Source organism: Phacochoerus africanus, chromosome 15 (assembly GCF_016906955.1).
Source record: "Phacochoerus africanus isolate WHEZ1 chromosome 15, ROS_Pafr_v1, whole genome shotgun sequence".
Taxonomy (NCBI): domain Eukaryota; kingdom Metazoa; phylum Chordata; class Mammalia; order Artiodactyla; family Suidae; genus Phacochoerus; species Phacochoerus africanus.
Genome location: NC_062558.1, coordinates 29,381,087 through 29,405,960, shown reverse-complemented (window position 1 = coordinate 29,405,960; position 24,874 = coordinate 29,381,087). Strand labels below are relative to the sequence as shown.

Sequence of the window (24,874 nt, the reverse complement as noted above, 5' to 3'; positions counted from 1 at the left end):
TAAACAAGAAATTTATTTAAACAACAAGACGCTTGACTTGAAGGGAAAACTATCTAGGATTCATTTCTTTTAGAGTAATTTATCCCTACTTAAAGACAGATTGCCCTACATGTAACAACTATGTACAAAAAAGTTATAAAGTTGTCCTTGGTTTTACAATGATAAATGAAAACATTAAAATTCTCCAATGGAACAAGATATGCAAGGATTTTTATGTTGTCCTTTTTTTTTGTTAAACAGTGAGAGCAAAATAACTTACTGGAATATAAAGATACGAAATGAATGAGCATGCCACTAATGGAGAAAGGGCGCCTTTTCACAGAACCAGTATTTTTCCCCATCCCATCTCCATTTGATGTCAATTAAAACATACCATTGGCCATTTAGTTAAACAAAAAATACGACATGCTTGTGCACATATACCAGTTACTTTATGTACAATAAGGGAATGGGGAAAGGGAAAATGAAAGAATAGAGAAAACTGTACTGTAGTAGTCAGGATGTGGTAGAACCAAATTGTGGTTTTCTAACTGAGAATGTCTTCTTGGCCTGGGGGAACAGAATTCTGGAGTAAAGTAACAGCTCCCCTTTTTAGTAAACACCTCCTGTCTGCTGCTGCAACACATCAATTGTATCTTCATCCTCCAGTTCCAACTGTGCAGGTGTGTCTGTTTCATTGGTTGGCTGCCCGTCAACTCGGAATCTGATCTGCCTCATTGACAAACCCTGTCGTTCACAACAGGCTTTCACCAGTTTACTAAGTGGTGTATGCCTCCTAATCTTAAACTGTGCCACGGAACCATCCTGCCCCGCCACCTTCAAATTAATAGATCGTTGTTCTCAGTCTTGACTCCTTCCTTGGGCTTTTCATCGGCCAGGGTGAGCGCCGGAGTCTCCTCAGCTGCCGCTTCACAAAAGAGGTACCAGGCCTGCACGGAACAAGCACACGAGCAGCACCAGGAGCGGCAGAAGAAGGAGGCGGCAGCCGTGGAGGAGGGAGAGGGCGCGTGTGCTCCCTCCCCCCACCCTGCCTGTGATACATTTTAACAGTAATTCAGTTTCCTTATAAAATGTAAGACAAGTGGTATTGAACAGAGATGAACTGGAATTAGGTCGTCACATCTGGTTCTTGGTCACCTAATGTTTCCGAAGGTCTTCTGTGCTTCTCTGGGCCTTAACGCGCCTCCTCTACTCTCCCTGCTTCCTCAGGGCCTCAGCCCTGTGCCCTTCACATGCTTCCCAAATTCATTCTGACCCTTCTCCCTGCCATTTTTAGAAGCTCGCAATAGGTTGTTCCCCATGGGCAGCAAATAGGATTCCTTCTCCCTGAGCCCAGTATCTCAGGAGTCAGGGGTGCCTCAGCTGGTCTTGTTCATTAGTACCTCCCCACCCCGGTGAAGTATCTGTTGAGGTTTTGGTCTAATCATCTGTTAGTTCATCACACTGGGAAATAAACTAGAGCACTTTACAGCTGCCCTAAAATAATCAGTGCTGTATAACTATGAGCTTTCCATTGCAGGCTGCTCTCTTTGTTTTTCTGGGAGGAAGTCACTTAGCAGTTGGTATATGAACACACTCTAGAGAGAATTATGCAATCAGATGGGAGCAGTCATCTGGTTTGGCCTGTTGGGTATGTGGGTTATGATGTCATAACTCAGGCAGTCATTACTGACTCGTTTTTATAAGGTAATGAATGGAGTATGTTAAGTGATTTGTTTGAATACAAATTTTCATTGAGTCTATGTTGATTTACAGATTTCTGCTTCTGTGGTTTTAGTATTTAAGTATTTGGTATGTAATTAACTATTTTTTAATTTTTAAATTTTTTTAGGGCTATAGGTGCTGCGTGTGGAAGTTCCCAGGCTAGGGGTCAAATTGGAGCTGCAGCTGCCAGCCTATTCCACAGCCACAGCAGTGCCAGATCCAAAGCATGTCTGTGACCTACACCACAGCTCAAAGTAATGCTGGATCCTCAATCCACTGAGCGAGGCCAGGGATGGAACTCACATCCTCATGGATACTAGTCATATTTTTTTTTTTGTCTTTTTGCATTTTCTAGGGCCACTCCCTCAGCATATGGAGGTTCCCAGGCTAGGGGTCTAATCCAAGCCGCAGCCACAGGCCCACGCCAGAGCCATAGCAACTCAGGATCCAAGCCGAGTCTGCAACCTTCACCATGGTTCACAGCAACGCCAGGTCCCCAACCAACTGAGCAAGGCCAGGGATCCAACCCACAACCTCATGGCTCCCAGTTGGATCCATTAACCACTGCGCCATGACGGGAAGTCCTAGTCAGATATTCTTAACCTTCTGAGCCACGACAGGTACTCTGTGTAATTAACTATTAGAGAAAATTTGTTCTGTGGAGTTCCCTGGTGGCCTAGTGGGTTAAGGATCCAGCATCACTGCTGTGGCTCTGGTTACTGCTGTGGCACAGATTTGATCCCTGGCCTGGAAAATTCATGCAGTGGGCACAGCAAAAAAAAAAAAAAATTGTTCTCAAGAATTTGTATGCCTAATTGTGTAAGTGCAACTGCATAGAAGCTCTTAGGCTAGAGATTAGGAGTAGATGTGTTTGGGGAAGATGATCTAAGAGTTTTCTGTGTTGCAGATAAAAGGGAAGGTAGTCTCGGGTGTTCCTCTTCTGGCTCAGTGGAAACCTCTGCTGATTGGAACCAGGCCTGGGAGTTCTCTGGTGGCTCAGTGGGTTAAGGATCTGATATTGTCACTGTTGTGGCTTGGGTTCAGTCTCTGGCCCTAGAACTTTCACATGCCATGGGCATGACAAAAAAAAAAAAAAAAAAGAAAAGGAACCAAGCTTGGAACTAACCCAGCTGCCACTGTGTTTCAGGAGCAGTTGCAGAAGCTGGAAGTTGAACTGAGAGAAGTCACCAAGAATAAAGAGAAACTGAGGAAGAACCTGCTGGAGCTGATCGAGTACACCCACATGCTGCGAGTGACCAAAACCTTCGTCAAACGAAATGTGGAGGTATTGGCACACTCGGGGGGGGGGGGGGAGTGCATCCCTTCTAAAAATTTCCCATTAGGTTTTAGGCTTTGTTATCAATTCCTGTAGATGTGTTTGTTTATTTTTTTTTTTGGTTGCAGCATGCAGTGGGTTATGTGGGATCTCAGTTCCCGACCAGGGATTAAACCTGGGCCATAGCAGTAAAAGTTCTGAGTCCTAACCACTAGACCACCAGGGAACTCCCAATGTGTTGATTTTAAAAGAGGCACATTTTGATCTGAGCTTTATTTTATTTATTTATTTATTTATTTTGTCTTTTTGTCTTTTTGCCATTTCTTGGGCCGCTCCCCTGGCATATGGAGGTTCCCAGGCTAGGGGTTGAATCGGAGCTGTAGCCACAGGCCTATTGCCAGAGCCACAGCAACGCGGGATCCGAGCCGCGTCTGCAACCTACACCACAGCTCATGGCAATGCTGGATCCTTAACCCACTGAGCAAGGCCAGGGATTGAACCCTCAACCTCATGGTTCTTAGATTCGTTAGCCACTGTGCCACAATGGGAACTCCCTGAGCTCTATTTTTCAGTTGGATTATATGACATTAAAATAAGCTTCAGGGAGTTCCCATTGTGGCACAGAGGAAATGAATCTGACTAGGAACCAGGAGGTTTCGGGTTTGATCCCTTACCTCTCTTAGCGGGTTAAGGATCCAGCGTTGCTGTGAGCTGTGATATAGGTCGAAGATGCGGCTCAGATCTGGTGTTGCTGTGGCTGTGGTGTAGGCCAGCAGCTGTAGCTCCAATTAGACCCCTAGCCTGGGAACCTCCACATGCCTCAGGTACAGCCCTAAAAGGACAAAAAGACAAAAAAAAAAAAGAAAAAAAAGAAAAAGGCTTAAAGCTGAGTGAGGCCAGGGATCGAACTCACAATCTAATGGTTCCTAGTTGGATTTATTTCTGCTCTGCCACAACGGGAACTCCCAGCCTTTTTCTATGTTGATTGGTTATAGCAATAACTACTTCCTATTTGTAAAATGCTTTAGTTTGCAATGAAAAACTCTTTTTATGATCATGAGAAAAAATTGAACAGTGGAAGTCAAACTCTAAAATTTAGTTTTGTTTGTTTTTTTCCAATTGTTAAGAGTAAAGGAAGTTAAAAACAAACCCTCTTAATTCATAAGAACAAAGAATAGTCCATGTTGGTGTTCCTCTGTGGCTCCGCAGGTGAAGGATCCACCATTGTCACTGCTGTGGCTTTGGTTACAGCTGTGGCGTGGGTTTGATCCCTGGCCTGGGAACTTCTGCATGCCTCAGGTATGGCCAAAAAAAGAAAAAAAGAATAGTCCACATTGGAGTTCCTGTTGTGGCTCAGTGGTAATAAACCTGACTAATAACCATGAGGATGTGGGTTTGATCCCTGGCCTCGCCCAGTGGGTTAAGAATCCAGCGTTGCTGAGAGCTGTGGTGTAGGTCGCAGACGCAGCTCAGATCTGGCATTGCTGTGGCTGTGGTTTAGGCTGGCAGGGCAGCTCCCATTTGACCCCTAGCTGGGACCTTCCATATGCCACTAGTGTGGCCCTAAAAAGCAAAAAAAAAAAAAAAAGGCAAGAAAACCACTCCTTGTTATAATCAGTTGAGTATCAGAGAGGGCAGAAGTATATCTCTTCTGAGCTCAGTTTCACATTGTGTAGTGGTAACCTCTGATGAAGTTAATCTGTCTTGGATTAAGGCAATGACATAAATTATCCTTCTGTGTAAATGCCTTCAGGTAGCTTACAGATAAGGAACGGGGAAGTTATCCTCTTTATTTATCAGAAGTGAGTCACATATCTGAGTAGTCCTGGGACCATGGTACCCAGATCTGAGTTGTTTATGAGGCTCTGCAAACTTGGTTGGAAACATGACTTGAGAAGTAAAGCAGCGTCTTCAGTGAGACCCACTTGGTTTCATGTCTCTTTGCAGTTTGAACCCACTTATGAAGAATTCCCTCCCTTGGAGAGTGATTCTTTGTTGGATTATAGCTGTATGCAGAGGCTGGGAGCAAAACTGGGGTAGGTGACAACTGGTGTGATGAGCTTAAAACTGTCCTTCTTGCCAGTAGGAGAGGCGCCCAGAGAGTGGAAGAACAGGCACCATTTGAAAGCCAGTGATGGAATGAAAGAACTTGTTTAAGAAAACACTGTATTCCTGTATCTATTGAGTTGAATCACTTAGATGGGAAGTTCTTCTTTTGGGATAATGTGCTGGAAAAAAGGAACATTTATGCCATTCATTGGTACTCTGTAAGCCTAAAATAATTGGTCATTGAAACATAAAGTCCTGTCTTGTTTGGTGGAAACATAGGGGCTAAACTGAGTTGGTTAATTTATCGATTGTATTTTAAGTGTCTTTTTCTACTCTTTATTCTTTCTTTTGATTTGAACTAATGGTAACTTCCTCATATGATTTGTGATTTCTTTTTATTATGAAGTTCTATTCCTTATCTGTAGGAATTCAATGACGTTTAATTTGAGGATGTAGTCCTTCAGAGAGAACTGCTGCTGCTTTTTTTTTTTTTTGGCTGTGCCCATGGCATGCAGAAGTTCTCGGGCCAGAGACTGAACCCATGCGATGACAGTGACCCAGGCTGCTGCGGTGACAGCAATCCTTAATTTACTAAGCCACAGGAGAGCTGGAGAGAACTTTATTTTTTTTTTATTTTTTTATTTTTTGTCTTTTTAGGGCCACACCTGTGGCATATGGAGGTTCCCAGGCTAGGGGTCTAATCGGAGCTGTAGCCACAGGTCTACACCACAGCTACAGCAACGCCAGATCTGAGCTGCATCTGTGACCTATACCACAGCTCTCAGCAATGCCGGATCCCCGACTTGCTAAGTGAGGCCAGGGATTGAACCTGCAACCTTGTGGTTCCTAGTCAGATTGTTTCCGTTGCGCCATGATGGGAACTCTGAGAATTTTATTTTTATAAATGTTATGGAAATTCCCTCATAGAACTTCCACATGCTGTGGGTGTGGCCAAGAAAAAAACCAACCCATATGTTATGTACTTGAGAGCACTTTCCCAGCCTGGAATCATTTTACATTAATTTCTCAATTTGAGATTTTTTTTTTGTTTTTCTGTTTGCTTTCTCACTATGTATATAATGTAAATTTCATCCATAAACCTGAGTGAATTCTAACCATTGTTGTAAATTCTGAAGGAAGATTCTCCCCCTCTCTCAAAAACGAAAGCTGAAATAAACAAGTTTGCAAGGTGGATTTTTTCTAGTCCACCCATTCACTTAAGCTGTAACCCTTTTTTGGGGACAAGAATCCTAACTTTAGGGGTTTGGGGCTTCAGTTCCATCTCTTCCCTGATATAGACCCAGTCTCCCATGTTGGCTTTGAAACTCAAGGCCTTAAGATTCTGGATCAGGAGTTCCTGTCGTGGCTCAGTGGTTAACGAATCCGACTAGGAACAGTGAGGTTGCGGGTTCAATCCCTGGCCTTGCTCAGTGGGTTAAGGATCCGGCGTTGCCGTGAGCTGTGGTGTAAGTTGCAGACGCGGCTCGGATCCCACGTTGCTGTGGCTCTGGTGTAGGCTGGCGGCTACAGCTCCCATTAGACCCCTCGCCTGGGAACCTCCATATGCCACAGAAGCAGCTCTAGAAATGGCAAAAAAGACAAAAAAGACAAAAAAAAAAGATTCTGGATCAGTGTAATATGTCAGGATATAGCTGTGAGGTCCTGTTCTATTTTTGGATTCCAAGAATTTATCCAAATTATGGGCTCAGCTAACCATTGAAGAGGATGTTTCAAAAATATCATATCCCACATTTTAGATATTTTGCAGTTGGTAGGCTTTCAGAGTATTGTCACCATTTTGTCAGAAAAATAAGTCTTCATCTTTTTAATGCCATTTGATAATATTTCATTGCTTTTACTTGACTAGAGCCTTTCTTGTCTCACAGATTTGTATCTGGCCTAATTAACCAAGGAAAAGTTGAAGCATTTGAAAAAATGTTGTGGAGGGTCTGCAAAGGGTACACCATCGTGACCTACGCCGAGCTGGATGAGCCCCTGGAAGACCCTGAAACAGTGAGTAATGTCACCATCACCTTTTAACAGTGACAGACTTGCCCCAGAACTGGAGGCACAGTGCAGAGTAAGTTGTTCACCAGACACCTTGTCATCCTTGGGCACATTTGGGTGTTTGTGCCTCCTAAAATCAGGGACTTTGTCCCACACGACTGTAGTAGGACCAGGACATTAATGTGATTACGTCACTACCCTTTGAATCTCAGATTCCATCCATTCAGTTTTACCAGTCATCTCAAGACTGTCTTTTATAGCAGAGGCTGTAGTTTAGAATCAGACTTTGGATTTAATTGTCACATCTCTTTGGTCTCCTTCATGTTGGGACAGTTTCTCAGTCTTACCTTGACCTTCATGACCTTGACATTTAAAAAGTATTGCAGGAGTTCCCATTGTGGCTTAGCGGGTTAAGAACCCGATATTGTCTCTGTGAGGATGCAGGTTCGATCCTTGGCCTCATTCGGTGGATTAAGTATCTGGTGTTACTACAAACTGCGGTGTAGGTCACACATGTGGCTTGATTCAGGGTTGGCTGTGGCTGTGGTCTAGGCCAGCAGCTGCAGCTCCCATTTGACCCCTAGCTCTGGAACTTCCGTATGCCGCAGGTGCAGCCCTAAAAAGAAAAAAAAAAATTATTGCAGACCAGTTTTTTTTGGTAAAGTGCCCCTCTATTTGGGTTTGTCTGATGTTTTCTCATGATTAGATTCAGGTTATGCTGCTTTGTCAGGAATATGACAGAAGTGCTGCTGCATCCCACTGGTCACACAGTTCATTTGTCCCATTACTGGTGATGGTCATATCTCTAGGCTTCTCCACTGTGAAGCTGTTACTCCTTTTCCTTTGTAATTAATACATGTTTTTGAGGAAGTGCTTTGAAACTCTGGAAGTATTCTATTCCTCATCAGATTTTCAGGGCATTAATTTCATTCCTGTTTTATTCAATGACTTATACTCTGTCACTGTAATTCTTTATTTTGATATTCAAATTCTCGTTTTGGCCATTGGAGACCATTCAACTGGCTTTTATATTTCTTTTCACACATTACCGTCATTTTTTGAACCCTTCTTGGCTTTCTTGCATAATGGTATGTCCAGATTCATCTTGTGATTCCCCTCATACAGCTCTAAAATCAGCTGTTTCTCTAAGGAGCCTGGTTCTCTTTAGCAGAGAATGGTGATTAGAAGCCAAGATGTGGGGGAAAAAAAAAATTAAAAAAATAATAATAATAAAAAAAGAAGCCAAGATGTGGTCTCCAGGTGTACTCATTGTGACTGAGGTGTTGCTGTTCCCAGCTCTGTCAGTGACCCTCTGGGATGCACACACGCACATGGCTGACACACACTCACAACTTTTTTTCTGTACCTGTGTGTACATAGGAAAATTGAGTTTACATTCAATTCCAATTCAGCACTACTGGGGTCATCGTGCATTTCTCCATTTCTGAGTTTATAACTCCTTTCTTCAATGGTGAGAAACTTGGTTGCCAGTATTTTTTTTTTTGTCTTTTTGTCTTTTTAGGGCCGCACCTGTAGCATATGGAGGTTCCCAAGCTAGGAGTCTAATCGGAGCTGTAGCTGCCGGCCTAGGCCACAGCCACAGCAACATGGGATCCGAGCTGAGTCTGTGACCTACACCACAGCTCACAGCAATGCTAGATCCTTAACCCACTGAGCAAGGCCAGGGATCGAACCTGCAACCTCATGGTTCCTAGTTGGATTCATTAACCACTGAGCTACGATGGGAACTCCCCCAGTATTGTTAATATACTTATTTGTTCAGTCTCCTTGCATGTGACCAATTTCCCATCAAACACGTATCTCTGCTGCCCACTTCTTCTCCCTGCATGGAGCTCCGAGTTCCCCAGCCCCCAGCTTGGGTGGCCCCCTGGCATGCATACCTTTCTCATGCAGCCTGGACAGTTCCCCTACAGCATGACCTCCTCACCTTGTTTGGGCTCTGACTCTGCCCTGGGCCACTGTTGCTCCCCCGCTTCTCTCTCCTGGTCCGTCCTGAACACACATCTAAGACTTTAGGAATAAATTATTCAGGAAGGGAAGCTGAGGGGCTGGAGAGAGAAGGAGCCATACTTACCTTTTAAAATAACCATGTGTTCTTTTTTTTTTTTTTTGAAAGACTTCACCATAGGAGTTCCCGTCGTGGCTCAGTGGTTAACGAATCTGACTAGAAACAATGAGGTTTCGGGTTCAATCTCTGGCCTTGCTCAGTGGGTTAAGGATCTGGCGTTGCCGTGAGCTGTGGTGTAAGTTGCAGACTTGGCTCGGATCCCATGTTGCTGTGGCTCTGGCATAGGCCGGTGGCTACAGCTCTGATTAGACCCCTAGCCTGGGAACCTCCATATGCTGCAGGTGCGGCCCTAAAAAGCAAAAAAAGACCAAAAAAAAAATTTTGGGGGGGGGAGTTCCCTGGTGCCCTAGTGGTTAAGGACACGGTGTTGTTGTCACTGCTGTGGTGCAGGTTTGATCCCTTACTCAGTGGCTGGCGTTGCCATGAGCTGTTGTGTAGGTCGCAGACGAGGCTTGGATCCTGCATTGATGTGGCTATGGCATAGGTCTGCAGTTGCAGCTCCAATTTGACCCCTGGCCTGGGAACTTCCATATGCCAAATGTGCAGCCTTAAACAAACAAAAAAAACATGGTCACACACACACAGCGCACACACGCAGCTGTAACTACTTCTGCATCTCCCTATGCATATATATCATAAAACCATTTGTTCACACTATAACCTACAGTTCCAGTTGACTCTTTTTCTATGTTTTTCCCTCTCTTCTGACAGCAATCTATCTCCCCTTATTCTCAATGTGGCTCATGAATTGCAGGGTTAATTTACTTGCTTGTTCAGTGTAACCAGTCTTCCGACCACATCAGCCATCTCCTCCACAGTCTCCCCACAGTCCTTGCCTTTAGGACTCAACTGCCTGTGCTTTAGCCTGAGGCTCCCCAGCCTGTTCCCTTGTCCCCTCTGCCGCAGGCCTCCATTCTTGGACTGCTTCTCTCCTCTTTGCCCTTAGGGATCCCATGTAATTTCATGGCTTTAAATACCCCCCCCCATTCCCCCGAGTGTGGATATCTGGCTTGGATCTCTCCCCTGAATACCAGACGTCTATTTAATTGGCTCCTTCGTATCTTTGAAGTTTCTGGAAGACATTTCCACCTGGTGCTGAAAGCTGAACTCCCAGTCTTCCATCTCAAAGCTGCCCTTCCAGGCTTGTCCATCTCATAAGTGGCAGCTCCGTCCTTTGACTGCTCAGGCCAAAAGCGTTGTGGGCATCCTTGACTCATCTCTTGGTCCCTCATGCCTTGAAGCTAGTCCATTAGCAGGTCGCCCTTTATTTTTTTGCTTTTTAGGGCCATACTCATGGCAAATGGACATTCCCAACCTAGGGATCGAATCAGAGCTACAGCTGCTGGCCTACGCCACAGCGAAGCAGGATCCGAGCTGTGTCTTTGACCTACACCATAGCTCACGGCAACGCCAGATCCTTAACCCCACTGAGCGAGGCCAGGAATTGAACCTGAAACCTCATGGTTCTTAGTCGGATTCATTTCCACTGCGTCACGGCGGGAATTCCAGGTGGCTCTGTTTTTAAAACAGGAAGAGAATCTGGCTTCTCACTACCTGAGTCCCCTCTCTGGCTCTAGGAGATGAGTAGTTACACCTGAAACACCTCCATTTTGCAGGAGTCTCTCACCTGGGCTCCTGCCCTTTCTGCCTCTGCCCCACTCAGCTGTCTTTCCTCCCAGCTCCCAGTCAACCCCTCCAGCTTTATTTTCTTTATAGCCCTTGTTCCATTGGTCATATTTTGTCCTTTCTTTGTGTCTCTGGCTGCCTACTTGAATATAAGCTTCCCTCTCCTCCCTTTTCTCCCAGGTGAGGGATTTTTGTCTCTGCTCACTGCTGTATTCCTAGCACCTGGAACAGGGTCTGGCAAATAGGCCAAAACCTGTTTGGTTTTATTTGTAGAATATTTGCAAATATGGTCAATTTTTGTTATTTGTAGTAGTTATGTTGCATAGTCTCGGTGAACCGTTGCTCCTACGGGAAACAGGAGGTTAGGTTCCTGAAAGCCTTTGGTCACAAGGTTTTGTCAGCCAATCAATACATAACCTTGTTTTGTATGTGTTTCTACTTAGACACCTTATTTAATATATATTTAAATATTAACTATATGTAAATATAAAATATGAAGTATTTTACGTGATTATATAAATATAAAAATATAAAAGCCTTATTTAATATATTAAAATTTTATTGAAGTATAGTTGATTTACAATGTTGTGTTAATTTCTGCTGTATAGCAAAGTGGTTACACACACACACACACACACACACACACACACACACACAATTTTTTTCATACTCTTTTTCCGTGATGGTTTATCACGGGATATTGACTATAGTTCCCTGTGCTATACAGTAAGACCTTGTTGTTTATCCATCCTATGTATAATAATTTGCCTCTGCTAATCCCAAACTGCCAATCTTCTCTCCCCACCTCCTTAATATATATTCATGGTTCATTAACATTGAACTCATGACTAACTGCACTCATGTCTGAACAAAGCTTATGGGACACAAGTAAGGGCACGTCACAGCCTCCTGCATGCAGGAACACCAGACCGCACTTCTGCACCACCCCCAAGGACCATTTTGAACAGTGAAATCAACTAAAAGCACAAAAATATGAAAAACTAAACAGACCACAAAAGGACATTTGTGTACGTATGAGCTGAAGCAAGAGGGCAGAGGGTCATCTCATTTGACCTTAGCTGGAATATACATGTTAGGTGACTCAAAATTTTTGTGTCTCTGCATGTCTACAAATGACCCCCAAAATGCTGTGAGTATTGATTTGGGGATTATGATGATCTCTGGGGTGAATTTGCAGTTATGGAATCTTGATAATGAAGATGGACAGTATTTGTTGAACAAATGAATGAATGAATGAATGAACGAACTCTTTGACAGTGTGAGCTGCCAGAATTTTCAAAGTCCTACACACAGAAGTAACAGTTATCTTTATCCTTTGTAGGGACAAGTCATAAAATGGTATGTGTTTTTGATATCCTTTTGGGGAGAGCAGATTGGCCACAAGGTTAAGAAGATATGTGATTGGTAAGAAAAAGAAACATTTCATCTATTTCTGTATCTTCGGTAACTTCTAGTTTTCCTTAAATATATCACTGTTCTAGGGGAAATACAGTGGGTGCAGAGGCTGCTGGCTTTTGTTCCATGTTTCCTTTGCTGTAATACCGCATTTTAAGGCATTTGTCTTGTCTCTTGCCCATGTAACTCTTAAGAATAATTTAAAGGTAGACACCATGTTAACCACATTCCCAGATTTGATTTTTTTTTTCCCTTGGGAATTAGGGCTCAAGATCAGTTGGAGAAGGAATGTAGTTTTAATATTCAGTGCCTTTCTTTTGCTTTTAGCTACGCCTAGTCTTACTTGGCATCATGGGGCATATGGCTCATGCTTTGCCCAGCCCTCTGTGGTTAGCTTCTTTGCAGCCTGGGGAGGGGGCATTGAGAGGTGGAGAGGGAGTTCCCGTGATGGTGCAGTGGAAACGAATCTGACTAGGAACCATGAGGTTGCGGGTTCGATCCCTGGCCTCGCTCAGTGGGTTAAGGATCTGGGGTTGCCGTGAGCTGTGGTGTAGGTCACAGACCTGGCTTGGATCTGGTGTTGCTGTGGCTGTGGTGTAGGCCACAGCTCCAATTAGACCCATAGTCTGGGAACCTCCACATGCTACAGGGAATTCCAGCCAAGCGGGATCTGAGCTGTGTCTTTGACCTACACCACAGCTCACGGCAACGCCAGATCCTTAACCCCACTGAGCGAGGCCAGGAATTGAACCTGAAACCTCATGGTTCTTAGTCGGACTTGTTTCCGCTGCGCCACGGACGGGAACTCCTTCATTTTCTTTTTTTAAAGCTAATTATTGTGTGTTCTTTGTGATTTGTGTTTCCTACTTGTGTGGTAATTCGCAATCCAAGGGTGGTGGTGAATTTCAGAAAGTTGGAATCAGGAACATTTTTGATTTCTGGGAATCATTAAGGGCAGGAATGGAATTTGGAGCCAGGAGAGTTTACTAAATCTGTTGAATTCAGTAGAAATTTGCTGACTGTCCATGGGCAAGGCCTTACCATGGCTGGGCGCCTGGGTCTGCACTGTTTTCTCCCAGAAGGCTGCTTTTATTCTATGTTGGAAGGAAATATGCCCAGGTGGTGGAGTGCATTTAGCTCCAGTTTTTGATGTAGCTTCTTACAGTTCTAGTGGATGTGGTGCTGAGTTGAATTCTGTCTTCTAGTTACCACTGCCACGTCTACCCCTACCCCAACACTGCTGAGGAGCGGAGAGAGATTCAGGAGGGACTCAACACCCGCATTCAAGATCTTTATACTGTGAGTAAACCAGAAATTGGCCTCCTTATTCAGGAGTTCCAAAACATGTACAAATCCATTTATTTTCTCTCTCTCTCTCTTTTTTTTTTTTTTGCTTTTTATGTCTACACTTGCGGCATATGGAAGTTCCTAGGCCAGGGGTCACTGGAGCAGTAGCTGCTGGCGTGCGCCACAGCCATAGCAATGAGGGATCCTTCACTTGATGAGGGAGGCCAGGGATAGAACCTCATGGATACTAGTCCGGTTCATTACTGCTAAGCCACAATGAACTCCTACTTTCTCTTTTAATATGAAAAATTTTGATTGTGGGTGTTCCCGCTGTGGTGCGATGGGTTAAGGACCCAGCGTTGCCCCAGCTATGGCTTGGGTCGCAGCTCTGGCTCACATTCACTTCCTGGCATGGGAATTTCCATATGCCACAGGGTGGCTGAAAAAGGGAAATTTTGGTTGTGGACAAATCAAGATGTTTTAGGGAGATTGGAATGTCACCTCCTTCCTCTTCATGGGAGTTTCATTTTATCAGCCTGTTGGAGACCTGAATGGTTGCTAAATGATGGGGCTTTTAAAAAGATTATCTAGTCATCTTTGATCTGTCAGAGTATAATTCTTCATCAGAGAGGACAGGCAAGCCCTACTTAAAGTGGTGGCTATAATTTTGCCAGCACTGTTCATGTTTCTGCTGAGGTCAGTGAGGGCCCTCGCTGGCAAGAAGTGAACTCTGACTCACTTGAGCGAAAGGGGGTTTCTTGGCAGGCTGGAGCGGGAAGAGAGTTGGTGGAGCACAGGGTTGACAGGGAGCGGGGGGCCACGGCTGGGACTCTGTAAGAGCCAGGACTCTCTGGTTCCAGCCAGGCCATTGTGCAGCCACAGTGACTGTGACTTCTACCCATTTCCTGGCCCCTGGGTCCTGTCCTGGAGAGGCAGCCCCTGGGGCCTGGAGGACGAGGGCTGAACCGCTTCTTGAACTGTCCCCAGGGAGGCAGGTGCCAGGCATCACCCCCTTCACTGAGGAGGAAGTCCTCCAGAGGAAGTTGGGTGCCCCGTAGACAAAGCAGCCACCATGCTGAAGGTCTGTCTCTGTCCTCACTCAGGTGCTTCACAAAACTGAGGATTATCTGAGGCAAGTGCTGTGCAAAGCCGCCGAATCGGTCTACAGCCGCGTCATCCAGGTGAAGAAGATGAAAGCCATTTACCACATGCTGAACATGTGCAGCTTCGACGTGACCAACAAGTGCCTGATCGCTGAGGTCTGGTGTCCCCAGGCTGAGCTGCATGAGCTGCGCCGGGCGCTGGAGGAGGGCTCGGTGAGTCCTCCTTCCCCTCCCTGCCAGGGCCTCTGGGTGGCTCCAGAGATCAGGGAGATGAAGGAGAGGAGGAGGGGACACTGGGGTCTTTCAAGCTGGAATTAATGCAGAGTCAGGCACTCGAGGCTGTGTGTGTGCATCTGCATTTTAAAAATCAAAGTATAGGAGTTCCCGTTGTGGTGCAGTGGTTAACGAATCCGACTAGGAACCATGAGGTTGCGGGTTCGATCCCTGGCTTTGCTCAGTGGGTTGAGGATCCAGCGTTGCTGTGAGCTGTGGTGTAGGTTGCAGACGTGGCTTGGATCTCGCATTGCTGTGGCTGTGGCATAGGCCGGCGGCTACAGCTCCGATTCCACCCCTAGCCTGGGAACCTCCATATGCCGCGGGAAGCAGCCCTAGAGAAGGCAAAAAGACCAAAAAAAAAAATAATAATAAAAAAATGAAAATAAAGTCTAGTTGATTTTCAGTGTTTCAGTTGTACAGCCAAGTGATTTGCATGTGTATTTAAAAATTTTTTTTTTAATCTTTTTGTCTTTTTAGGGCCACACCTGTGGCACATGGAGGTTCCTAGGCTAGGGGTCTAATTGGAGCTGTGGCCACCGGCCTATGCCAGAGCCACTGCAACACCAGATCTGAGCCGCATCTGCGACCTACACCACAGCTCACAGCAATGCTAGATCCTTAACCCACCGATCAAGGCTAGGGACCAAACCCGCACCCTCATGTTTCCTAGTCGGATTCGTTTCTGCTACTCCGTGATAGGAACTCCTATTTTTGTTTTTTCAAATTAAAAAATTATTTTTTTGGCTACACCCGCAGCACTGGCATAGTTGCTGGGCCAAGGATTGAACCTACGCCACAGCAGTGACGACACTGGATTCTTAACCTCTAGGCCACCTGGGAACTCCCTGCATATGTATTTTTAATTTGCTTTCTTGAGCAAGTGATTTAATCACATGGTTTAAAAGTCAAAAACATATTAAAAAATATAAAATATCCCGGAGTCCCCATTGTGGTCCAGTGGGTTAAGAACCCGGCAAAGTCTCCATGAGGACACGGGTTTGATCCCTGGCCTGGCTCAATGGGTTAAGGATCTGGCATTGCTGCAAGCTGTGGTGTAGGTCACAGAAGAGGCTTGGATCTGGTGGTGTTGGGTCTGTGGTTAGGCCAGTAGCTCCAACTGGACCCCTAGCCTGGGGACTTCCATATGCCATGGGTGTGGCCATAAAAATAAAAAAATTAAAGATCCAGTGAAGTGGCTTTCTCCTACCATAGCCTCCTATGTCTAGTTCCTCTGCTCAGAGATAACCCTTGTTTTAGTTCTATTATGTCTTTGAGTTTCTTAATCTTAGATGAGCAGATAGGATTACATAAAGGGAAGGAATTCCTTTCCTTCACAAAAGATTGTTCTTATAATAAAACTTCCCTGGTTTTTTTTTTTTTTTTCTATTGTTGCGATTGAATACTACTTTGAAAGGATCTACTATGGCTTATTTAACTAGTTCCCCAGTCATTGAGGTGGTTTCCTATTTTATGAATACCAGTGTAGTGACTAACACTGGACCTTTGATGGTTCATATGTGCACAAACGGATCTCTGGGTAAATTCCCAGCATGGACTTACTGGATCAGCTTTGACAAATATTGCTGGCAATACCAATATCTTATTTTAAGTGATATTGAGTATTTTTGTGTGTGTTTAACAGCCTTTGAATTTTCATTTTTTTGGTCAACTCTCTGTTGATGTGCTTTTTGCCCATTTTCTACTGGGTTGTTGGTCTTATTCTTACTAATTTCCTTGGCTCCTGGTCTGTGTCACCAGAACAGATATTTTCCCCAGTTTGTCACTTGTCTTTTGGTGTTTGTTTGCTTTGGTCATGCAGAAGTTTTTTTGTTAAATATACTTGAACCCATCAATCTCTGCTCTTATGGCCTTACGGAGGTCAGTTCCCCACGTTTCTGTGAGGGTGTTTTTTGTATCAAAACTTGGTTCTTGGAGTTCCTTTTGTGGCTCAGCAGGGTAAGGACCCAACATTGTCTCTGTGAAGATGTGGATTAGATACCTAGCCTGGCTCACTGGGTTAATGGTCCTGTGTTGCCATGGCTGTGGCGTAGGCTGGCAGCTGCAGCTCTCATTTGACCCCTGGTGCGGGAACTTCCATGTGCTTTGCATTTTCCAGGTGTGGCCATTAAAAAAAAACCCAAAACAAAAAAACTTAGTTCTTTACTGGAAATAATAGGTTTACATACTTCAGGTGACAGTTAAAAAAACAAATTTTAAATTTTCATAGGAGTTGTTTTGGTTAATTACCTTGTCTCATTACATAATTCTCTGATGGCACAAACCTAAAATACCCAGTGCTGAGAAAGACGGGAATACATAAATAGTCTCAGGATCATCAACATAAAACTAGAATTTACTGGTTTATTGCTTAAAAAATGTTCAAGAGGGGAGTTCCCATTGTGGCTCACTGGGTTAAGAACCTGACTAGTATCCATGAGGATGTAGATTTGATTCCAGGCCTTGCTCAGTGGATTAAGGATCTGGCGTTGCCGTGAGCTGAGGTGTAGGTCCCAGACGTGGCTTGGATTCTGCGTTGCTGTGGCTGTGGCATATGCCATCAGCTGCAGCTCCAATTCAACCCCTAGCCCTCGAACTTTCATATGTCTCGGGTGCGGCTGTAAAAAAAAAAATGTTCGAGAGGAATTTAGAGCAGCTGCAAGATTACCTAATACAACTGAAAAATAGACAAGAATAAAGCAAAATGTCATCATTAGTATGGCAAAATTTGGGTTTCTTCATGTCACACCTGTCACTGCCAGCCCTTCATCTTGTTTGCTTTCCCACCCCGAAGACTTGGTTCATTCAACCTTCCTTCTGCAAGATGCCCCCTACCCACCTCCCGTGCTGCCCTCCTGGAACCTCCCCAGTTCTTTGCAACAGCCTCTCCTGCTATCCTTGAACCTCATGGAGAATGATGCATACTGTCTCACATAGAGGCACAGAGCTCTGCCACAGCATGTGATCACAATCTGTTGAAAGAGCTCTTGGGTGGTAATGGGGTTTTTTTTTTTTTTTTTTGCTTTTTAGGGTCACACCCGCGGCATATGGAGGTTCCCAGGCTAGGGGTTGAATTGGAGCTGTAGCTTCCGGCCTACACCACAGCCACAGCCACATGTGTTCTGAGCTGCGTCTGGGACCTGCACCACAGCTCACGGCAATGCCGGATCCTGAACCCACTGAGCGAGGCCAGGGATCGAACCCTTGTCCTCATGGATACTAGTCAGATTTGTTTCCGCTGAGCCACAGTGGCAACTCCAGTATTGTTTTCTTTTCCTTTTTCTTTCCCTCTTTTTTATATGTGAAAGAGAGAGAGCGGTGCTACAATCCCCTCATTTATGAACACGATCCCAACAAAAGAAACACCCCCAACTCTAATCCGAACAAACAAATTCACTGAGGGATTTCAGAACATCGTGGATGCCTATGGAGTTGGGAGCTACCGAGAAGTGAACCCAGGTTGGCTGCCTGAATTTGCAAACCTTTGTGTTTTATACACTGTACACATCATTGCTGCTTTTTTCCCATAGAGGAATGTAATAGATATTTGGAAAAATAGGCTCACTCTTACTGTTTCGTTATCTTTTTTAGTATAAAATGTTCATTTTTACCTGTTAGTTCTCTCTGGAGAATTTGGGAGGAAGTCAAGGTCATTGTACATGGTTGTATTTTGAATTAACTAGAATTTTCTGCCTTTGCTGTGAACTACAAATCTCTTGTTCTTCCCGCAGCTCTCTTCACCATCATCACTTTCCCCTTTTTATTCGCTGTGATGTTTGGAGACCTCGGCCATGGCTTTGTGATGTTCCTATTCGCCCTCTTGTTGGTGTTAAATGAAGATCATCCCAGACTCAGTCAGTCACAGGAGGTAAACACATAAGCATGCCGGCTCGCTATATCTGGTTGGGCAGCCTTAGTAGTGATTACCTTCTGAAAAAAGCCATTTATTTAATTTTTATTTTTTTATTTTTTGCTTTTTAGTGCCACACCTGCAGCATATGGAGGTTCCCAGGCTAGGGGTTGAATCAGAGATGCATCTACTGGCCTATGCCACAGCCACAGCAACGAGAAAGCGACATTTTTAAAAGGTTTAGTTTTTGGCGATAATGTTACCTGCCTGACTGAGACATAGGGGTGTCCTCTTCCTGTAGGATGGGGCCTCCATTCAGCAAGCTCGCCTCTGGGGAGCCCGATAGGAGTGGTTAAGATGGGGAGTTTGGGATTAGTAGATGCAAACTATTCCATTTAAATAGATGGCCAATGAGGTCCTGCTGTACAGCACAGGGAACTCTATCCAGTCTCTTGGGATAGAACATGATGGAAGAGAGTATGAGAAAAAAAAATGCATAAATATGTATGACTGGGTCACTATGCTGTACAGCAGAAGTTGACACAACACTGTAAATAAATTGTCCTCTAATAAAAGCAAAATAAAAAATAAAATAAAAAAGAACACGTGCAAACCAGCTCCATCACATGGGCGTTTCCCTGCACCACCACCACCACCACCACCACCACCGCCCCGTCCGGTGGGCCTGCTCCTCTCACCAGGCTTTGCTCCTCACAGATCATTCGGATGTTTTTCAACGGTCGGTACATCCTCCTGCTGATGGGGCTGTTCTCAGTGTACACAGGCCTCATCTATAACGACTGCTTCTCCAAGTCCGTCAACCTCTTTGGCTCCGGGTGGAACGTGTCCGCCATGTACAGCTCCAGCCACAGCCCTGCGGAGCAGAAGAAGATGGTTCTGTGGAAGTACGTGTCCTGCTGCCAGATGGTATTTTGGGTGATAGTGCCTTCCCCTGAGGCCCCATCACCGCCTCGCCCAAAGCCCTCTCACTCTGCCTCTCTTTGCAGTGACAGCGTCCTCAGGCACAATAGGGTCTTGCAGTTGGATCCGAGTGTCCCCGGAGTGTTCCGAGGCCCCTACCCTCTTGGCATCGACCCAGTGAGTGCACCCCTCCCACACCCCCATGAGCTTGGGTTCCTTGGTGGTGCCGCCTAGTTTTAACTGTCACTGCGGTTTTTCAGACTCTTAGTGCAGTTCAGGTGGCCGAACCCCAGGGGGATGGTGCTCTGGGGTTTCTGCCTGGATGCCAGCGGCTCACCGCGCGTTCCCAGTCAGGCTGCTGTGCAGATGAAGCTGACTGGCCCCTGGGGAAGCCAGGGCCAGTTCCCAGACAGAAGCCCAGAGAGCTAGGGCTGCATCCTATCCTATTTTCTGATCTGTTCGATCCTAGTGAAAAGTGGCACCTGTGAAGCCATGAAATGTACACTTCTTAGATTTCTTCTTTGTACATGTGCATTGTATTCTAGATTGTCTGATTTAAAAAGTAGTATGGGATTTTAGAGCCAAAACGGAGCTTAAGCTTATCATGCCGCTCCTTGAGGTCACTGTTTGAAGGGGAAGGGTGTTGGGAGAAGGCAAGTGAAGCAGTGTCTCCAGGGCCAGAGGTGCCCCCAGCCCCACTCCCACAAGGCTCCGCAGTGTTTCCCTCTTCCTGAGGAATCTCGTCCTTATAAGAAGAGCTTAGAGCAGCTCCCTGATGGCTCAGCAGGTTAAGGATCTGGCATGGTCACTGCAGTGGTGTAGGTTTAATCCCTGGCCCTGAAACTTCTGCATGCTGTGGGTGCAGCCAAAAAAGATGGGGGTGCAAAGAAACCACCACAGAATGGGTTTGGAGGGATGTGATGCAATTAGGTACAACAATGAAAAAAGTCCAGCATTCCTTCATCTGTGTTCTCTGAGGTAGCTCTCTCCTCATTGTTCATAACTGTTCATTCTCGTCTCTAAAACATAACTTATTAAAGGTGGTTACCATAAGTCTTATGTAATTGCAATCTTAAAAAAAATGTACAATTTTCTTAAGGTACAGCACTTTGGAGCCAGATTCCCTTATAATAATTTTTTTAAAAATTTTTAATGGCCACACCTGCAGCATATGGAAATTTCTGGGCCAGAGATCAAATCCAAGCTGCAGCTGTGACCTACACCACCGCGGGATCCTTTAAACCCACTGCACAGGGCCAGGAATTGAACCTGTGCCTCTGCAGCGACTGGAGCTGCTGCAGTTAGGTTCTTAACCCACGGTGCCACAGTGGGAACTCCCATGGCCTTGTTTTAAGGAAGGAGATGTTTCTAAAAAAGGCAGAAGAAAGTTAGAGTGGGTTTTTTTTTTTCTTTTTTCTTTTTGGTGGGTGGGGGAGAAGGAGATTGGGGCATGATTTGTCTTCTTTTTGCTTCGATTTAACTTGAAAAACTGCATTACATTCATATGGTTCAAAATAGATCTGTGGACATCCTCTCTCTATGTAAGAGGTCTCCTCCTGTCCTGTCCTTGTCCCCTTAGTTCCTACCTTCTCCACAAAGGAACCACTGGTGTTAGTTTTCTGTGTCTCCTTCCAAAGATTTTTTCATGAATTAACAAGTAAGCAAAAATATATGTTCTTATTCTCCCTCTTTTGACTCCAAAGATAGTTCTTATAGGCCTTTTTTTTTTTTTTGGCCATTGCTTGGGCCGCTTCTGCGGCATATGGAGGTTCCCAGGCTAGGGGTCCAGTCGGAGCCATAGCCTTCAGCCTATGCCAGAGCCACAGCAACATGGGATCTGAACTGCATCTGCAACCTACACCACAGCTCACGGCAACGCTGGATCCCTAACCCACTGAGCAAGGGCAGGGATCGAACCCGCAACCTCACGGTTCTTAGTTGGATCTGTTAACCACTGAGCCACGATGGGAACTCCCAAAGATAGTTCTCTACCAAGCTTTGTATGTATGTATGTGTATGCATTTTTGCTTTTTAGGGCCACAGGTGCGGCGTATGGAAGTTCTCAGGCTAGGGGTTGAATCGGAACTGCAGCTGCTGGCCTACACCACAGCTCACGGTGGCACCACTGGATCCTTAACCCACTGACTGAGGTCAGGGATCAAACCTGAATCCTCATGTGTGCTAGTTGGGTTCATTACCGCTGAGCCATGACGGGAATTCCCCCAAGCTTTTTTTTTAAATTTACTATGTAGAGGTAGACTTTCCTATTGTACATTATCTTTTGGCCATGCCCAAAGCATGCAGAAGTTCCCAGGCCAGTGATCGAACCTGTGCCATGCATGCAGAAGTTCCCAGGCCAGTGATCGAACCTGTGCCATAACAGTGACAACACTGTGGACACTTAACCTCCTGCACCACTGGGGAGCTCCTCCTCTTGTACATTTTCACATATTGTACCTTTGATAGTTTCCCATTTTGCTGCTTTGCTTTCTTTTCTCTCTCCACCTCTCTTGTTCAGTCTTCACTTCCCTGAGTGATCATTGTTTTCAGGCTTATCCCACTATTTAAATCGGTCAAATTGACTGTCCTTCCTTTTACCTCACTTCCAGCTCAAAATAGCTCATTCTAAACTTTTATTTTCAGAATTCCTGCTATGTTGCAGCAGGTTAAGGATCAGCTTTGGCACAGGTTGTAGCTGTGGCTCGGATTCAATTCCTGGCTGGAGGAACTTCCATATGCTGCAGGTGCAGCCAAAAAAACCCCACAAAACCAAAAAAACCTATTAAATTTTCACTTTAAAAAAATGAGTCTTTCTGTCCAGCTAGGCCCTGTTTTCCCTTTTTCGAATCTCCCTGAAGTGGGGACTATAGAAATTATTTTTTCAAAGAGTAAGAGAAGTCATTGGTGAGGGCAACCTGGAGTGGGTGTGGGTCGAGGCAGCCCTGGGGACTCAGCCTTGGGGCCTGTGGGGCACAGCTCGACCACTCGCTGCCTTTCTGCTTGCTTTCTTGCTTTTTCTTTCTTTCTTTTTTTTTTTTTTTGTCTTTGTTTTAGGGCCGCACCCAAGGCATATGGAGGTTCCCAGGCTAGGGGTTGAATTGGAGTTACAGCTGCTGGCCTACGCCACAGCCACAGCAACACCAGTTCCGAGTGGCATCTGCAACCTACACCACAGCTCTTGGCAACGCCGGATCCTTAACCCACTGAGTGAGGCCAGGGATTGAACCCGAAACCTCATGGTTTTGTCGGATTTGTTTCCCCTGAACCACAACAGGAACTCCATTGCTCTTCTCTCTTCCTTGCTTTTCATTACTACTCCTTCCTAGGCATGAATCCCTAAATGCAATGTTGTTTCTTTTGGCTTTCTTTGAACTTTATATTAAATACAGTTGGTGGCCCTGGCTTAAGAAAATTAGTGGTTCTCAGGTCAAAGGCATCAAGAAGAAAGTCTGAATGTTGCTTTCTTTTAAAATTTATAACTGCTTTTAAATTTAAAATGAGAACTTTCTCCAGTGTTTCCTGTTTTTGCTAATGGTTTCTCGTTTTGTTTTGTCTTTTTGCCTTTAGATTTGGAACTTGGCCACAAATCGTCTCACTTTCCTAAACTCTTTCAAAATGAAAATGTCTGTGATTTTAGGAATTATTCACATGACTTTTGGAGTCATTCTTGGAATATTTAACCACTTGTAAGTACAGATTTTTTCCTAAACCAGTATTTATAAGCCATGCTTGATATTAAACTTGGATTTTTGATGGTAGATGATATAGGTGTCTCTTTTTTTTTTTTGTCTTTTTGCCTTTTCGAGGGCCGCTCCCGAGGCATATGGAGATTCCCAGCCTTGGGATCTAATCAGAGCCATAGCCACCGGCCTACACCAGAGCCACAGCAGTGCAGGATCCAAGCTGCGTCTGTGACCTACACCACAGCTTATGGCAACACTGGATCCTTAACCCACTGAGCAAGGCCAGGGATCGAACCTGCAACCTTATGGTTCCTAGTCGGATTCGTTAACAACTGCGCCACGAAAGGAACCCCTGATATAGGTCTTAAAGGCAGCCAGTATGGTGGTATATTGTATGATATGATTCTGTTTTGATAATTTTTTGGCAACTTCTTTGATTCATTTATTCGGCAGTTACTTGTTCAGCACATAGAATGTGCCTGGTGCTGCTCAGCGAGGAGGATAGAAACAGGTTTTTACCCTCATGGAGTTTACATTCAAGTGAGGGAGACACACAACATGTAAATTCATATTTATTTCCAGAAGTGATTTTTGTCATATTCGTTTTTCATTTGATAAATTAGAAGAAGTTTTGTTTGCTTCTTAGAGCTGGTATATTAAGAGTATGAGATTATGTCTTTTTTTTCTCTAACTGGATCTGATAATGAAACACTAGTCTTTTTTTTGTCTTTTTAGGGCTGCACCTGCGGCATATGGAGGTTCCTAGACAGGGGTTGAATTGGAGCTGCAGCTGCCAGACTACACCACAGCCACAGGAACACCAGATCTGAGACATATCTGTGATCTACACCACAGCTCACCGCAACGTCGGATCCTTAACCCACTGAGTGCAGCCAGGAATTAAACCTGAGTCCTCATAGATCCTTGTCCGGTTCATTACCACTGAGCCACAACAGAAACTCCAGATACTTGTCATTTTTATTGCCCTCAATTCTCTTTTCTTCATGGGTGGGTCTCCATCCCCATAAGACAGATTAGGCTGAGATAGTCTTGGTCACAAAGAATTCAAGATTAATTTACTCTTTGCTTCTTATCTTGGTTCAGTCTTGTTCATGGACTGATCGATTCCTTTTTTTTTTTTCCCCTAGGCATTTCAGGAAGAAGTTCAATATTTATTTGGTTTCCATCCCAGAACTTCTCTTCATGCTCTGCATGTTTGGATACCTCATATTTATGATTGTCTATAAGTGGCTGGTTTATTCAGCAGAAACCTCCAGAGTTGCTCCTAGCATTCTGATTGAGTTTATTAACATGTTTTTATTCCCGGCTAGTGAAACGAGTGGTCTTTATCCAGGGCAGGTAAGCAATCATTTTTTTTTTTTTTCCCCACTCTTAGGAACTCAGAGGAAGTCCCTGATGGCCTTTTTGTTTTGATCCATAGAGTGATTAAAGTTGCTTCCCACAGGCTTCCCAGCACTGAGGGGATTTCTGTTCCTCTGTGTGTTATCACACGAGGGCACCATCTGGCTCTGAATGCCGTCTTGGGGCTCTGGGCCAGCTCTATAATCCAGACTTGCTGCCACGCTGAAG

The 24,874-nt window shown here is 44.9% G+C and overlaps 1 protein-coding gene and 1 pseudogene across 2 annotated transcripts in view; one reads left to right on the top strand and one right to left on the bottom strand.

Annotated features, from left to right (window-relative positions):
• Positions 1-24,874, top strand: part of ATP6V0A2 (ATPase H+ transporting V0 subunit a2) — a 45,839-nt gene that overhangs the window by 9,402 nt on the left and 11,563 nt on the right. For both annotated transcript variants that reach the window (XM_047759953.1, XM_047759954.1), the window contains 12 exons: positions 2,852-2,989; positions 4,928-5,016; positions 6,916-7,042; positions 12,094-12,176; positions 13,373-13,466; positions 14,558-14,770; positions 18,139-18,289; positions 18,562-18,698; positions 19,398-19,585; positions 19,688-19,778; positions 23,169-23,287; positions 24,433-24,643. In XM_047759953.1, coding sequence (XP_047615909.1) covers positions 2,852-2,989; positions 4,928-5,016; positions 6,916-7,042; positions 12,094-12,176; positions 13,373-13,466; positions 14,558-14,770; positions 18,139-18,289; positions 18,562-18,698; positions 19,398-19,585; positions 19,688-19,778; positions 23,169-23,287; positions 24,433-24,643 — 1,641 coding nt within the window. The remainder of the gene's footprint in view (positions 1-2,851; positions 2,990-4,927; positions 5,017-6,915; positions 7,043-12,093; positions 12,177-13,372; positions 13,467-14,557; positions 14,771-18,138; positions 18,290-18,561; positions 18,699-19,397; positions 19,586-19,687; positions 19,779-23,168; positions 23,288-24,432; positions 24,644-24,874) is intronic.
• LOC125116178 (small ubiquitin-related modifier 4-like) lies at positions 592-1,301 on the bottom strand (annotated as a pseudogene).